General features: G+C 47.2%; 1 protein-coding gene across 3 annotated transcripts in view; it reads left to right on the forward strand.

The window, feature by feature from the left end:
* The window catches only part of SMG6 (SMG6 nonsense mediated mRNA decay factor), a 268,155-nt gene that overhangs the window by 132,642 nt on the left and 119,907 nt on the right, over positions 1–15,606 (forward strand). For 2 of the 3 annotated variants that reach the window (XM_004706874.3, XM_045299570.1), the window contains exons 12-13: positions 1,750–1,918; positions 15,060–15,261. In XM_004706874.3, the coding sequence (XP_004706931.1) occupies positions 1,750–1,918; positions 15,060–15,261 (371 nt within the window). Of the gene's footprint in view, positions 1–1,749; positions 1,919–14,716; positions 14,980–15,059; positions 15,262–15,606 lie in introns of those variants that run through there. The other variant, XM_045299571.1, reaches the window with a different exon arrangement.

Consider the following 15,606-nt stretch of genomic DNA (forward strand, 5'->3'; position numbering starts at 1 on the left):
AAAAAAAAAAAAAAGAAAATCATTTTATGGTTGGGGGTCACCACAACATGAGGAACTGTATTTAAAGGGTCTGGGCATTAGGAAGGTTGAGAGCCACTGGCTTAGAGGATGCTTCTAGCCTAAAACAGCCTTCTTTTTTTTTAAGTGTGGGCAGGGGTTATTTTTATTTGGAAAAAATATAAAAATTGCAAAAATAACTTTTTAAAATCATTTTATTATGGGCTCATACAACTCTTACTACAATCTATACGTACATCAATTGTGTAAAGCACATTTGTACATTCATTGCCCTCATCATTCTCAAAACATTTGCTCTCCACCTAACCCGCTGGCATCAGCTCCTCATTTTTCCCCCTCCCTCCCTGTTACCCCCTCCCTCATGAACCCTTGATAATTTATAAATTATTTTGTCATATTTTGCACTGTCCGACATCTCCCATCACCCACTTTTCTGTTGTCCGTCCCCCAGAGGAGGTTATATGTAGATCCTTATAATCGGTTCTCCCTTTCCAACCCACCCTCCCAGTATCGCCACTCACACCACTAGTCCTGAAGGGATCATCTGCCCTGGATTCCCTGTGTTTCCAGTTCCTATCTGTACCAGTGTACATCCTCTAGTCTAGCCAGATTTGTAAGGTAGAATTGGGATCATGATAGTGGGGAGGGGTGGGGAGGAAGCATTTAGGAACTAGAGGAAAGTTGTATGTTTCATTGTTGCTACATCGCACCCTGACTGGCTGTCTCCTCCCTGAGATCCATCTATAAGGGGATGTCCAGTGGCTTACAAATGGCCTTTGGGTCGCCACTCTGCACCCCCCCACCCATTCACAATGATATGAATTTTTGAAGAACTTAATATACCTTTTGTTCAGATTCTTTCATTGTTAATATTTTACTATATTTGCTCTGTTTTCTCTTCCCATACACACATAAAACACACATACATAAATGCACTCTTGTTCTTGTTTTTAAATTTAGAACCAATTGTTTGTAAATTTGTAGCTATAATAGCCCTTTACCCACAAACCCTTGTTCCCTGATAACAAAGGTAATTCTCTTATCTAATAACAGTACAGTTATCAAAATAAGGAAATCAACATTGATAAAATAATGTTAATAAATCTATTTTTATCACTGAAGGGGTTCATTTATTTTATTATCTTATTATAAAATGATCTTATTAAATTTTTACCAATTATTTTAATAATGTTATGTCCCCCACGCCCCCAAAAAAAAGCCCATAATGTATTTCCTAGGCTTAACATCAGGTCAGGATTACACATTGCATTTAGATGTCATGTCTCTTGAATCTGCAACAGTTCTTTCTTCCTGTGTCCTTCCTGACTTAGACCATTTAGACCATACAGGCCACTGATTTTGTAGGGTGTCTCACGATTTGGGGGCGTCCGATGTTTCCGAGTGATAAAATTCAGTTTATGCAGTTCTGCCAGGAGCTCTGGTGCCATCTCAGTACTGTGCTGAAGGAAAGTAACAGGGTGGGCAGGCTAAAGGCCGAAATAAAGACATCAGCCGCACCGCTTGTTGACAGGGAACAACAACCCCAGCACGGGCTCTTGCTTGGTCCTGCTCTCCAGAATCCTCTTCGGTGCTGCTGACACTTGTCCTTCACTTCTGGGCCCAGCTTCCTGTGGACTTGGTCTCCCTTCCCGAAGAGCTTCCTGCCACTCCAGCACCTCACTCAGGGCCCACAGCAGACGTAGGCCCAGTTCTCACCCTTTGCCTCTGCAGCTCAGCTGTCCTCTCCCGAGGACGAGGATGACCAAGATGACATCAAGGTGTCTTCCTTCGTCCTGGACCTGAAGGAACTGCTCCCCAGTGTGAAAGTCTGGTCAGACTGGATGCTTGGCTACCCAGATACCTGGAACCCTCCACCCACATCCCTGGATCTGCCCTCACAGTGAGTCGACTCCCCATTCCTGCTGGCCTTAGTCCACCTGCTTCCCTTCATTTCCACATCTATTCCTATACTTCAGTTCTCCCACCCATGGCCCACTTCTTTCACTATTCCCTCACCATGTAAACTGATTTCCCCCCCTTTTGCTCACTGTCCTTGTCCCCTGATGTTTTAGGTAATTTTTGCCTATCCTCTAGTGCTATTCTGTTTTCAGACATCAGTCTCGTTCTCTTTCCCCTTTCTCTGTAGCTTGCTCTCTGATGCTTTGTCACTTCTTGTTCATACTGTCATTGCAGAGCTACCTCTGGCGTCTGGGTGTGTTGATGTGGCTGTAAGAGATTGTCGCTTTCTCTTCCATTTCGTTTTTCTCCATGTTTCTTTCCAGCTCTTGCAGAGCTACCTCTGGCGTCTGGGTGTGTTGATGTGGCTGTAAGAGATTGTCGCTTTCTCTTCCATTTCGTTTTTCTCCATGTTTCTTTCCAGCTCTTTCATTGCTGCTTGTGCTGGCTTTCCCATTCGCTTCCTTTGCCGCCTTCTCATGGATTGGCAGTGTGTGGGGCAGGAGCTTGCCTGTCTCCTCACTATGCCCCTCCTCCTAACCCCTGTGCCTGTGTGTCAGTGTGCTCTCTCAGTGTGGTATTACAATGGAAGATGCTGTTCCAAGGAGTGTGCGTGTCTACCTGGGTGTGTCTCTATGGATCTATTTGTGGTTATGTGGTTATTTCTATGTCTGACTCTGCACCTGCCTGTCTGCATTTCTGTGCGTCTGTGTCTGTCTCTGGGGCTCTGTTTAGCTAGGGATCATTTTCCATGAATTTTTTGAAGCCCCTTTGTGTGTGTCCATGTATGCTATGTGCATGTGATTGTCCATCTGTGTGTCTGTCATTCTTGGTTGTGTGTCTCTGAGGGACCATTCCTCTCCATGAGGGCTCACGTACTCATGTGTCTGTGTTTCCATGTCTGTGTCCGTCTTCATACCTATCTGGGTTTGACTCTGGGCTATGTCAGATCTTAGCTGTGTTGGTCCCTATCTGTGTTCATGGGGGTGACTGGTCCTGTGGTAGTGTTTCTACAATACTGTCCCCATTTTTGTCCATGACTACATCTATGTGTGTCAGGCTGTGATTGTGTTTCTGTGCGTGTGGGTTTGTCTGGATGAGGGGGCATTTTTTTGTATATGGGTCATTGTCCACCTACTTCTTCCTGTGTCAGCTGGCCTGCCTTGCCTGTTTGCCTATCTCAGCTTGTCGGTGTTTACCTGCTTCTGTCACTTTGCCTTCCTCGTTTTCTGCTTCTGCTATGCATTTGTTTATACCAGGATCAGCAAACTCTGGCTTGATTACCTGTTTTTGTGCAGCCACAAGCTAGGAATGTTTTTTATAGGGGAGGAAAATATCAAAAGAGCAATATTTCATGACTTTTGAAAATTACATAAATTCACATTTCAGTGCCCATAAAGTTTTATTGGAACACAGCCATGCTCATTTATTAACATTTTGTCTATGGCTGCTTTCACACAGTAACAACAGAGTTGGGTAATTTTGAAAGGCCGCATTGGCTGCAAAGTCTGAAGTAGCTAGTAAACTATCTATTATCTGGCTTTAAGAATGGAATGGCAGACGATCTGACCCTTCCCCTTCCACCCTCTATCTTCTCTTAAGAATCAGCCTAGGGCTCATTCCTATGAGGTGGAATTCAGACTTTTCCCTTCTCCACCCTTTTTACACCCTCCCTCAACACCCTCTACGTCTCTGCTGGGTCACACACAACTTCTAGACCATATTCTCAATTATGGGGCTTATTAGGGAAGTATCAGGATATAGTCAGAATCAGGAAAGAGTTCGGATATACTTCTAAAGTAGAACAGCCTCTTCTCATCTGTTAGTGGCAAGGGCCACTAACAGATTTCGCTCAGATCTTTGTCCCCACCCTGGTAAGTATTACAAAGTCCTGTAGCTCCACAAAGTGCATGTAGGTACCTCATTCCACCCACCGCTTGCCTGAAGGTGTACTCAACTGTCTGATTGTATTGTCTGGGAAGCCCACTTTTCCATATCCTGCCAGTCTCTTGCTGCCTCTGTTGCCATTCTCTATTGCTGCATTTTATTGCCTCTCACTGTCTTTTGTGCTACAGCTTTCTGGATCCTGGGTCTAGGAGGTTCTGAGCCCAAAGGATGGTCTCTTTTTTCTTTCTTGATTGTAGACAGTCCCTTCTCTGTGCTTATTTTTCTCTCCTTTCATCTGTTGTTAGATTAAAAAGGTGTGACTGAGAGTAAGGGTGACCTAAAGTGCCTTCCAAACTAACCCTGCCCCATTAATAAAGCCTAACTCAATCCTCATCAATGTAACATAATACTACCTCATTAACACACAGAGATCAAGATTTACAATACAATGGAAGATAGTTATGTCAGATCACAAAAGGATAGCCACACAGTACCGAGAAGCATTGCCTAGCCAACATGATATAACCCTAACCATCACGATTTTCTCAGGAGTCTTGGTGTCATAGTAGTCACACATTGAGCTGCTAACACAAGGCTAGCAGTTTAAAACCACCAGCCACTCTGTGGGAGCAAGACAGCGCTTTCTAGTCCCGTAAAGAATTACAGTCTCAGAAACTCACAGAGGCAGTTCCACCCTGTCCTAGCGGGTCGTTTTAAGTTGGCATCAATTTGATGACAGTGCAGGCTGGGTTTTTTTTGTTTTTGTTTTTTGAGTATCATAGCTTTCACACACCTTATTTGTATGGTCTGCTCTCTTAGGGTGCTACCCATTATTAGCGAGCTAATTCCCTTGATGGACCATAAAAGCACCTTATTTGCATAGTCATTTGGTGATAGTAGAAAGACTAGTTAGAAGGGTTATAATGAGTAAATTGCTGTGTTGCCCTCGCACATTACTGGAAAAGTTTTGCTTGTTTCTGATTGGTATTTGGAGCGCTGGTGACATAGTGGTTACCCATCGGACTGCTCACTGAAACTCAGTGGTTTGAAACCACCAGCTACTCCGCAGGAGGAGGTAGGGCTTTCTACTCCTGTAAAGGGACAGTTCTGCTCTGCCCCATAGTGTCGCTCTGTGTTGCATCCACTTGATGGCAGTGAGTTTTTTAGTTTGATTTGTGTTTGTATCTGCATGTGTCCCAAGTCCCATTCATATATTAGTTAGTTTCATTATTTGTGTTTGCACCATAGTATCTTAACATGTGTGCACATAGCCTTCTATATGCTTATTGTGGTTGAGTGTCCATCTCTCTCTCTCCCCCCCTTTTGCCTCCTCCCAGTCTTTATTTTGCTCTTCCTATCTCTGTCTCTGTCTTCTGTGTTAATGGTGTCTGGCAGGCTCTGTGTTACATGTATATACAAGCGTTTAGTATTCTTCTCTGGGAGGCTGGAAATACTGGCGGTTAGAATATGGAGTCCTAGGCTGCTGCCACTAACACTTGGGAGGGAATTTTCTCCGGGCTGGGAAATAGCCAGGTGGGTCTACTGGACTCGTGGGTGACCCACAATGGGAAGACTACAGCAGAGCTTTCTTACCAGCAGTGATTGATCTTTCTTTGTGGACTGTATGGTCTAAGTCTTACCTCCCTTTGTTTCCTTACACTACTTCCTTATGCATTACCCCAAGAAGCAATGTGTAACTTTCTCTCCCCTAACATACAGTTGAGCATGTTCTCCCCAAACCTTTCTCAACTCCAGCTCAGTAACGATGTGGGTGATGCTTGCAGCGTTAAACAGTTCCCTGTTTCCTTCCTATGAGCCTTTCTAGGCTTCAGAGTACACATCAGGCGAAGGCATTGTGAAGCTGGGCACCAACAAAGGGATTGACAGCTCTTCTGGCTCAGGAGCAGCTCTTTTCTAGCAATATTAGGAACCACAGACTAAACAACTTTTCAGGTTGCTAATCTGTAATGCAAACTAGGCAATTTGCAGTTTGGGGGAGCAATGACAAGGCTTCCAAACTCCAAACTCACTGCCATTGAGTAGATTCTGACTCACAGCAACCCTATAGGATAGGGTGGAACTGCCCCTAGGAATTCCCGAGACTGTCAGTCTTTACAGGAGTAGAAATCCTCTCTTTCTCCGTTGGAGCAGTTGGTGGCTTTAAAATGCTGACCTTCCAGTTAACAAGCAGCCCAACATGTAACCACTATGCTACCAGGGCTCCTAGAAGAAGGCTTAGCCTTCCAAGAATCTGAAGCCACTGTTTCTGAGCATGTGCAGGTGTCATTGGGTGTTCCTGCCTTCCTCTCAGAGTTGGAGGTTGACATATGTCCTTGGATCACCTCACCTCACAGCCACAGATCCCTTAGTTAGGGTCCATCCTGCCTCTGTGCACCAGCATCTTGAGCTCTTCTGCATCCTGCCTCTCTTCAGCCCTCCTTCCTCTCCAGCTCCCTTTGGCTCTTGTTTGGCTGAGGAAATGGAAAGCTCACACAGGAAGTGCTGGGCTTCGTTTGCTTGATGTGCTGAGTCTGTTTTCTCTTTGGATGCTACAGTCAGTTGCTGGTTTAGGCAAGCTGCTGCCCATCCTTGGGCAGGGGCTCAATCTGCAGCTGGGCACGTGGTTCTTTCTAGCACAGCCATCCACTCGTGGGCTATAGGGAGACGAAGGGGATTGGGACACTCAAACCAAATTTGCTTAGTCTTTGCAAACTTTTCTTCACAGAGACAGCAATTCTGACCAGATAACATACTGAATCAGATTGCCCAGTAAACAAGTTCTTGTAACCATGGCCACCAGTGCTCTTTTGTGAGTCCAGTCTGTCTAAGGGAAGTCTGAGTGGTAAACAGTCGAGTCCCCTTCTGCCCTTCCCCATCAGGTCCAGCAGCTGGCTGTCTCCGGAATGCAAGTTTAAGCACGAAGAACCCTGGGGCCTGACCACAAGGCATGGTTGTCCTGAGGGCTGGTGCCACTGTTCCATTGAGCAAACCTGACAGACTCTTCCAAGGGTAGTCCCACTTCCTAGCCTTCAGGGCGAAGCACTGAAAAATGTTCTAAAACGTTTCCCTCCCTCCCTTCCAGTTTCTCAGGTAACTCCTTAGCAGTCACTGTGTAAATACTATGCTTGCAAGGCTGGCAAGGTCTAGTAATTCTGTAGGTTAAAATTGCACCTCACACCCACTGATCTTTACTCTCTGCTGGAGTTGGTTTTTTAAGGCCTTAGGTAGTAAAATACCCCCAGTGGTCCTCTGAGTGTCAGCACTGTAAACCAGCCCCTCCCCATCTATACACCTTCAGGTCCTTGTTGCTAATCTTCATTGCGGAGGGTTTAGGAATGCTCTCAAGGGAGCAGGAAGGAAATGACTCCCTCTTACTTCCTCTTGGGTGCGTGCCTTCATTGGTCTTTGCCTGCGTTGGTTCTCTGGAAAGACAAGTTTCTCATTGGTCCTAAGATAAGGTGACCAGATGCTCCACGTTTTAGTTCGTTTTCCTCCAGGCAACTCCTCTCCTAAGTTCTTTTTGAGATAGATGGGCTCTTATTTAATCATGGACTCTGAATTTCCTTCCTTCCTTTCCTTGTGCAGTTAGAAAATCCTTTCAGAGCATCCTCCACTTTTCCTAGGTTCATTGGTCTCCTTGGTTCTCTCCTTTTTGCCCATGTCTCTCTTCCTTCTAAAGTCTCCTTTTCCTAGGAAATAGCTACTTAGTACGAAGGAAAGATGGTCCGTATCATAAGACAGCCTAGGATGATGGTGGTGGTGGTGGTGATTATAGAACATCCCCAGCACTGCAGAGTAAAAGGGCAAGATTGCATGGCCAATTTTGTCTTCCCACACAGTGGCATGGCCTTTAGTAGGTATGGGTGCTGGAGACTGCATATGAGTAAGTTTTAACTTAACCATTTATTTGTGTCCATTAGGAATTATAATATGAGGGGTTTTATATCCCAAGAGATTTTGGGATCATAGCACAGTATGAAAAATGACCTAGACCACTGAAAAAGATACTGTAGAGTCCGTGATCAATTTAGAGCATACCACAGTATCTGTAGGAGCCATCTACTTGTGGTGAGGAGATGGGGGTCACAGTTTCTTTTTTCTTCTGTGCCAGGCTTGTTGTTAGAAGGAGGAGGCCGTTGCTCCCCACTTTACCAAACGAACAAGTGGAATGTCAGGCGTTGGAGAGGAGCAGAGCAACCGGCTCCCGTGAGCCTAAGCATAGTGACCCCTTGTATCTCAGGACCTTTGGCAAGGCTAGGGCAGTGGGACAACCTACCTCATTTCACAGTCTCAGCCGAAGCCAAATCTTCCCTCATCTTGATCTCTAGTTCTCAGTAAGTGAAAGAGTCAGGGGACTTTGAGAACATCCAAACCTAGCCCAGCTGTGGCAGTTGGTTTATTGCTTTCAGCTGGTACTTGAACCCAGGTCCTGGTCTTGGAGACTTTCCCAGGTTTAATCCCCAGAGCTTTCTCTGCAGCTGTATGACACTGCGCTGACCCCGAATGAGGATAGGAAAATAGAACCAGTGCCAAGCCAGAGTCTCTTTTTCATTTGGAGTCTGGCTGTCTGCCCATGACCAGGGTTACATAATGGGAAACATAGCTGGGGCTCTGGAGAACCCACGTTTCACCAGGCTGCCCAGACCTTCGCATTCTGATGCTATATATCTTCCTAATTGTAGCTCGGGTGCATTTATCACACGGTTGGATTGGAGTACCATTAAAAAACCTTTAGAAATTCCCGGACTTGCTGCTTTTCCATGGCTTGTCTACATTGTCTTTAGCTTACGCTGGAAAAACCTCTAGAGAGCCCTCTGAGGTACTGTCACATAGGGGATGCAGGAATTTGCCGTAAGCTAATTTCCTCAGGGAGCCTACATGGATTGACCCTGTAGACAAGATAGAAACTATTGAGTTAAAAAACAAAACAAAAAACAGCTAGTTTACTCACCCTTGTAGGACAGCTCTGAAATAAAAACGAATCTCAAGTCTAATCAGCACCCCTTCAAGGACACTTAATGCGTCTTCCCAAAAGGGCATTTTAGGAGGTCACTAAGTAATAGTCCATCAGCACTTCCCTGAAGGAAGTGGTGGTGACTGTGGGAAGCCCCTTTGCTGCCCTGGCTCCCCACCCAGCCTCCCTGGCTCCGGGTTGGGGCGTCAACATTACAGCCTGGCACCAGGGGGTTCCTCTTCCTGCAAGTGCTGAGTATGGGGCACACGTGATCTCTCCCACGGCAGAGTCTCTGTCCCGTCCCCATTCCTCCCACAGGACTCCTTGTGAGAGGAAGGGGTGTTGGCCTAAGATTCCAGTCTGACCCCAGCAGGGTACAGCGCTGACCCCAGGGAGAGTACTTTCCAGCTCTGGGCCTGAGGTTATTTGGGTCCAGTGTGCTAAACTAAGAAGACGTGTTGGAGTGGTTAAAACTAAAAGTTTTGAGAGCCAGGAACCGTGAGAATCCTCACCAGGGAGGCCGCTGAGGACTTCACTCATATAGTGGAGATGTTGCGGTCCCCTAGGGGCTGCTCTTTCCCAAACACGCAGTGCTGATGGCTTTAACACACGCGGGGAGGGGGGACCAAGACTGCACAGATGAGTGTAATTTGGGAGAGCTGAAATCCAATAAAGTCCTTCCCTAGATTGAGGTTCCGAGGGCCCATAGTAGGGGTGTTCTGGTTCTGAAGAAATTGTAGAATGAAGTCACTATGACCTGTTTGTGGCCATAGGGTCCAGCTGGAATTTAGGTTCTTGGCATAGTGCACAGTGCCTGGCAAAGTGAACCTCGCCACAGAATGTAATTTGCTGTATTGGGTATAGCTGATTTCAGTTTGGGTACTTTCCCAAGAGCGCAGAGTGACTTATTTGTGTGAACGAGAGGGGATCATCTCAATCAAATCTGATAGTCTGTAGAGGTCATGCAAAAAACAGCTCTTATTCCTAGAGAGCAGCATGTTGCTGCGTGGCTCATGTCTTCACTCCTGGAACAGTGATCTCTGACACTTTGGTCTTCTCGTTATGTACCTGTGGCGTCTAAAAGATACGGTTTGTCGTGTCCAAATCTCAGAGAGGGAGCTGCATAGATTTTCTCTCATCTTCACTTCATCCATGGGCCTTCCAGTGAAGACTTGAGAACCTCCCAACCAGATGCTCAGCACACTCAAAAGGGGTTGGCATGGTATCTTGGCTCTCCAGAGTGCCTGCCTACGTGCCTGCTAAACCTCTTTAAGCCGAGATACTATCCTTTCAAATCAAGCTGACTTAGTGGAGTCAAGTCACTTCTGCTCTTAGCTGCTCACCTCCTGCAGTTTCCTTCAGTTAGATGGGACGCCTTCCAGGACAACAACTGTTCTTCTCTTGGTCCCCGAACCCTGTGTGCAGAGGGTCTTGTGGGCTAGGATATAGTGGCCTATAGGGGAGATAGGTTTTTTGAAAGGATCTTATGTCTCTTAGGAGCATTTCTCTCATTGTTTTCCTTAGCTTTCCTCTTTATGTCTTTAATCCATGGGACCTGTCTCATTCCATTTCCTTGTGCCTAGTTACAGTGCCATCTTGGCTGTATTTCCAGATCTCCCCACCCCAGGAACCAAAAGACCCAACTCATTTCCCATCTGTACTGCTTCTCTGATCTTCCGTAGCTCCAAAACACAATGGAGGCTTCTTCTCACTCAGCTCTTTCCGGGTTTGTTCTGCAGCTGTGGAGTTTGAATGTTAGTGTTTAAACAAGCTGGTATTGCACAGGAAATGGCCACCTCCACAGGCCCCTACAGGCTTGTAACATGGGGTCATTGTACTTGATATTAATCACCACTCAGCCTGTTCCCCCAGTAAAAATATGAAGGGGTGTGTGAGTGTTCCATCCTTCTTAGGCTTGCCAGGAAGATGGACTGAGCCTTGGTTGGGCCTTTGCACTCCACTCTTTTCAAACTGACTCCCTCCCACAGCCCCGCCCCGGTTGGAGCGTGCAGAAAAGTCCTACCTGACCTCTTCCCTATAAAGCTGGCAGTTCTTCCTTTCGGAGCTGTAGGCAAGGAGCTGGAGTGTTGTGATAGAGCGTGCCTCATAGGTCTCACCGCTTAATCTTTCAGAGCATGTGGTAGTTGGATGACATCTCATAGGAGAACACGCCTAAGGTTTTAGAAACTTGGAAACCCGCTCCAGCCCACCCGAGTAAGAGTGGTGCTTCTCAGTGTCCTGGACTGAGCTGTTTTCCTAATGTTGTTTGCAGAACTAACCCCAGCCTGAAGGGTTAATCTGATTCCCCAAGTCAATATCCCCGCAAATAACTGGCCAAGAGTGTGTGTTGGTTCATTTCTGTGAAATGTGTTCCCCCAGTCACCTGGGCTGGCCTGGGCTGCATTGTATCGGCCAGCAGCTGCACTACACTCAAACTGACAGCTACATTAAACCTTGGAATTCTGAGGCAATAAAAAGTAAATTAACTCTTATTTTTTTCCTTTCCTGGTGGAGTAAGTGAATGCATGTCTGTGGGGAAGTGAGCGAGCCTTGGTTCTGAATGTATACCTCTAACTAGCCACTGCTGGTCTGTCCCAAGCTAGGATCTGGCTTTCAGTCCCCAGCCAGGAGTCTGCTTTCCTGGTGTGTGGTGTGTTCTGTGGGGTTGGGCCAGTGGGTCACCCAGCAACTGCTGATCCCTGTTCACTAATCACATTGCAGCTGCTGAGAGGCTCCCCTGCCACCACTGTGGGAGCATAAACAGGCCCCCAGGACACAGTTTCATCGTCTCTGGCTGCTCGGTGTCTGCTCGATGAAGAAAGCACCTTGACTTTTAGTGGGGTTTTTGTAGGCTCTGGAAGTTTCCTCCAATACGAGCTGGGACCAGAACAAGCCAGAGGGACTTGTCAAAGAACCATAGCTGCCCCAGAGGGTCCATTTAGAACCAAAGGTGGCTTGCATTGTCTAGAAAACTGTGGGGAATCATTTCCCAAGCATTTCTAGAAGATTGGGACCTGTTTTAAAACCCTTTGTAGCTCTCAAATTTGACTCTGGGCTCCTCAGGGCCAGGCCAACCTTGAGTGCTGTGCACTGACTGCTGTGCGGTAATGGTTGGAAAGTGCTCCTAGGTGGATAAGGAACTAAAGCAGGAAAAAGCTAAGCTTTTTCCCCCTCTCCTCAGACAGGAAACGGTATGTTCACCCACAGAACTGACCTCCCAGTCCAGGGCCCCTGATTGGGGTAAGCAGAGATGTTGCTACCCAGGTGCCAGAAGTGACCTTATTATCCTCTTGTAGTTATCTTTGAGTTCAGGCAGCACACCTACATTTTCAAAGTACATCTTTTTCCCAGTACTAGTTTCCTGATATCCCCCACTCCCTCACCCCATGGAGAGAGTCACATTATGGCCCTGGGGTACCTATTTGGTTGCGTTTGTTTCTGTGATGTTCACTGAGCTAGGAGATAGATAACTGATCATGGAATGTGAGCTAAGTGTGGACAGTCACATTCACATACCCCAGGAGGGAGCAGCTTCTCAATCAGTTCAAATAGGAAGACTCTTCAGAATGTGACAAGGCAGAGATGACCTTTCATTGGTCACTTGCAAAAACCACCAAGTGACCCTTGGACAACTTTACACCTCTGAGCTGGGAACCCAGTGTACTTTTATGTCTTTTAGCACTAACTGCTGTGTCTAACAAATCAAAATTGGGATAGGAACTCCCATTCATCTCATTTTTTTTAAATTGCGTCTCAAGGTTTTGGCACAAGGTGGGTGGTAATGGGCAAAAGGCAAATGTGGACAGGGGTCTCTAGTGATGGCCAGCAGTCTCTGGGGGGAGTCAGTTTGGTTTATCTGAGCCTTAGGGGACAGAAGAGGAATATAGTAATGAGAACCACATGGCACCACATATTTCTTCATCCTGGATCCAAGATGGTAGAGGTGGGAGGATGAGAGAGGCATGTGAGGCCTCCCACTGTGGCAGCAGCCGTGGGTAATTTTCTACCGCCTCTCCCCGGCTGGGGCTGCTGCTGCCCACCCCCTACCCTTAACACAGCCTGCAGCAACCTTGACCTGCACAGCACCAACCAGGGCCCCCAAGCCCAGAACTCAGCTGGGAGACTTTTCACCTCCTTCCTTCTCACTGTCGTCTTTCCTGTTTATTTTCTAAATTGCTGCTCTGCAGCAGAGCAGTGCCTGTTGGCCAAAGCTCACCAGCGCTGTGGGATCAGACTCCGGCAGTGGGCTCGAGTGGCCAGCAGGGCACCGGGGGAGGAAGCGGGGAGCTGGAAGAACCTCCCTGTGCGTCTCCCATGGGCAGCGCTAACCTCGGAGGCGGCCCTGAGCAGCCCTATCACATCCGGTGCTTGTCTCTGCAGCCGGGACCGGAGGATAAACTATCAGAGCTGTGGGGCAGTGCATCATTCCTCTTATTATTTTCTTCTCTGCAGATGGGGTCGTGGAAAGTTCAGTTCCTTTTAACCCTCGAAGTTCTGTTTATTCTACAGCTGGTAGCCTGAATGCAGCGTTTCCCATTACATCACAAAGGAGCTCAGGCAGATCTCTGCACAGAAACGTGTTGCAACTGTTTATTTTTTTCCATATTTAAACATTTCTGACAGCCAAACCAGCTGAGCCAAAAGATGGAGCTTTGTGAATGAGACTGGTTGTGGGTGTCTGTGCAGAGTGGCTTTAGAAAACTTTCATCCCTCCGGTGTTTCTTCCCAAACATGTTCCTTTTCCTGGGCTAAGCCTGTGAAGCGAGTGACTTCTGCAGGACACGTGTGTTGATTATGTGCCGTTGTGTGATTAATGGAGCTGCGTTCCGCCTGGTTCCCAGGACACTCTTGAAAACAAGATGTTTCATTTTATTGCCTTTTCCTAGAGCTGTGATTACAGTAAATAAACCAGTGCAGCCTCCTTCCACCTGGACCCAGTCAAGGGGCTCCTGTACCTCTCCCCCACTTCCTCCTCCAGCATCCCCTTTGGTGTCCTATCCCCTGGATGCCATCATTAACACCATCTCCCAAGGGTTTCTGATCTTTAGGGCTGAGGACCCTCCTTAGCAGAGAGGGCTCAAACCCAGTAACCCAGTCCCCGGGGAACTCCAGGAGGTGGCTTTTTCTTAGAGCTCTCTGCTTCTTGCCACTCCACCTCTTGAACTTAATTGGGAAGCTTTTACTTGTAATTATCCTGTGCATCTGACTCCTTCTGAAGTAGAACCTAACATCCACAGGGTACTGCTGCCTGTTGCAGACTTCCTGCTTAGATCGTCTCTGGAAAACAGTGTCAAGTTTTGGCAGGACCACCGAGCTGACCAAGTTTGACTATTGGAGCTGTGCCCTGGGCAGCAAAAAGCAAGCTATATGGAACCATAACATTCACAAAGCTGTGATCTGTATCACAGCAGATTTTTGACAAATGTTGGAGACAGAGAAGTGAAGTTTCTTATTATGTAATTCGACCAGGGAGTTTGAACTGGGGAGAGGCAGCTTTTGCATTTTCCAGATTTCTGTTCCGGTTCAAGCAAGACCTGGTGATGTACAGTCAGGGTGACCAGCCATCCCAGTTTGCCCAGGACTCAGAGGTTTCTGGCAATGTGGAGCTGTCAGTGTGAAAACTGGGGCAGCCCCAGTGGAAGCAGAGCAGTTGGTCGCCCAGTTTTCTAACCAATCCACGGTGAAGGAGAGGAGACACTAGTTCATTTGCTGAACTGCACAGGGGGCTTTACCTTTCTGGGGAGAGTTTTGGCACACTAGGGAGGGTTGAGATTTGGGGGTTGCAGGGAAGGATTGTTTGTTTTTCTGCCTTTCTGTATGGGGAGGGCAGCAGGGGAAGGTGGGGTGGCAACATCACTCTTTTTGCAGTGTGCCTGAATGCTCTGTAGCTGGGCTGGAGGGAGAGATTGGCACCCTTGATGTCTGTGTGGCATATACTTGGCTGCACAGGGGTAGGGGATTCTGCGAGCTGCCTCAGGCACTGGGCGTCAGGAGTGTTTAAGTGTCCCAGGCACACTGTCTGGAGAGGTGACAGGGCCTGCATTAGGCAACTGATTCTCTAAATTCTTTTCCCTCTTGGTTCCCTTAATTAATTTCAACCTCATATAGATGGGCACACGGACCAGATTGCTTCCACGGGCACAATTTTGGATCGTAGCTCTTTGGTAAGATTTCCTGACAGATGCCAGCCCTAGACAGTATTGACTGTTTCCTCTTTGCTCTTGTCTCCTCTTCTTCCTCACAGGGTGGCTGTGGACGTGTGGTCGACCCTGGCTGATTTCTGTAACATACTGACTGCAGTGAATCAGTCTGAGGTACCACTGTACAAGGACCCGGATGATGACCTCAGCCTTCTTATTCTGGAGGAGGATCGACTGCTCTCGGGCTTTGTCCCCTTGCTGGCTGCCCCTCAGGACCCCTGCTACGTGGAGAAAACCTCGGATAAGGTCAGCCCCGGGCCAAACATCCCGTCCCATTCACCCCTCCTCTTAATTCTCCAGACTTTTTTTATTCTTGGGAAGTTTTCTGTGCAAACGGAACATGATTAAGTCATTGAGAAGGGTGTTAAGGGAAAATATCGACCTTTTAGCCGCTGACATCCAGCTCTGTGTCCTGAAAAAAAAAAAAAAAAACCCTCTCGACTTCCTTTGGTGTGTGTGTGTGTGTGCTTGCTGGCATGTTGTATATACGATCATTTCCTCACTTGTTTAAATAGTGCAGCTTGTGTTGGCAGTGCTCTCAGTCAGCTCCAAATGGTTTGCATCATGCTTAAAGCACCCTCGTTCCTCCCC

This window comes from Echinops telfairi, unplaced genomic scaffold (assembly GCF_000313985.2).
Source record: "Echinops telfairi isolate 266 unplaced genomic scaffold, ASM31398v2 ScPeMD7_7458;HRSCAF=8496, whole genome shotgun sequence".
Lineage (NCBI taxonomy): Eukaryota > Metazoa > Chordata > Mammalia > Afrosoricida > Tenrecidae > Echinops > Echinops telfairi.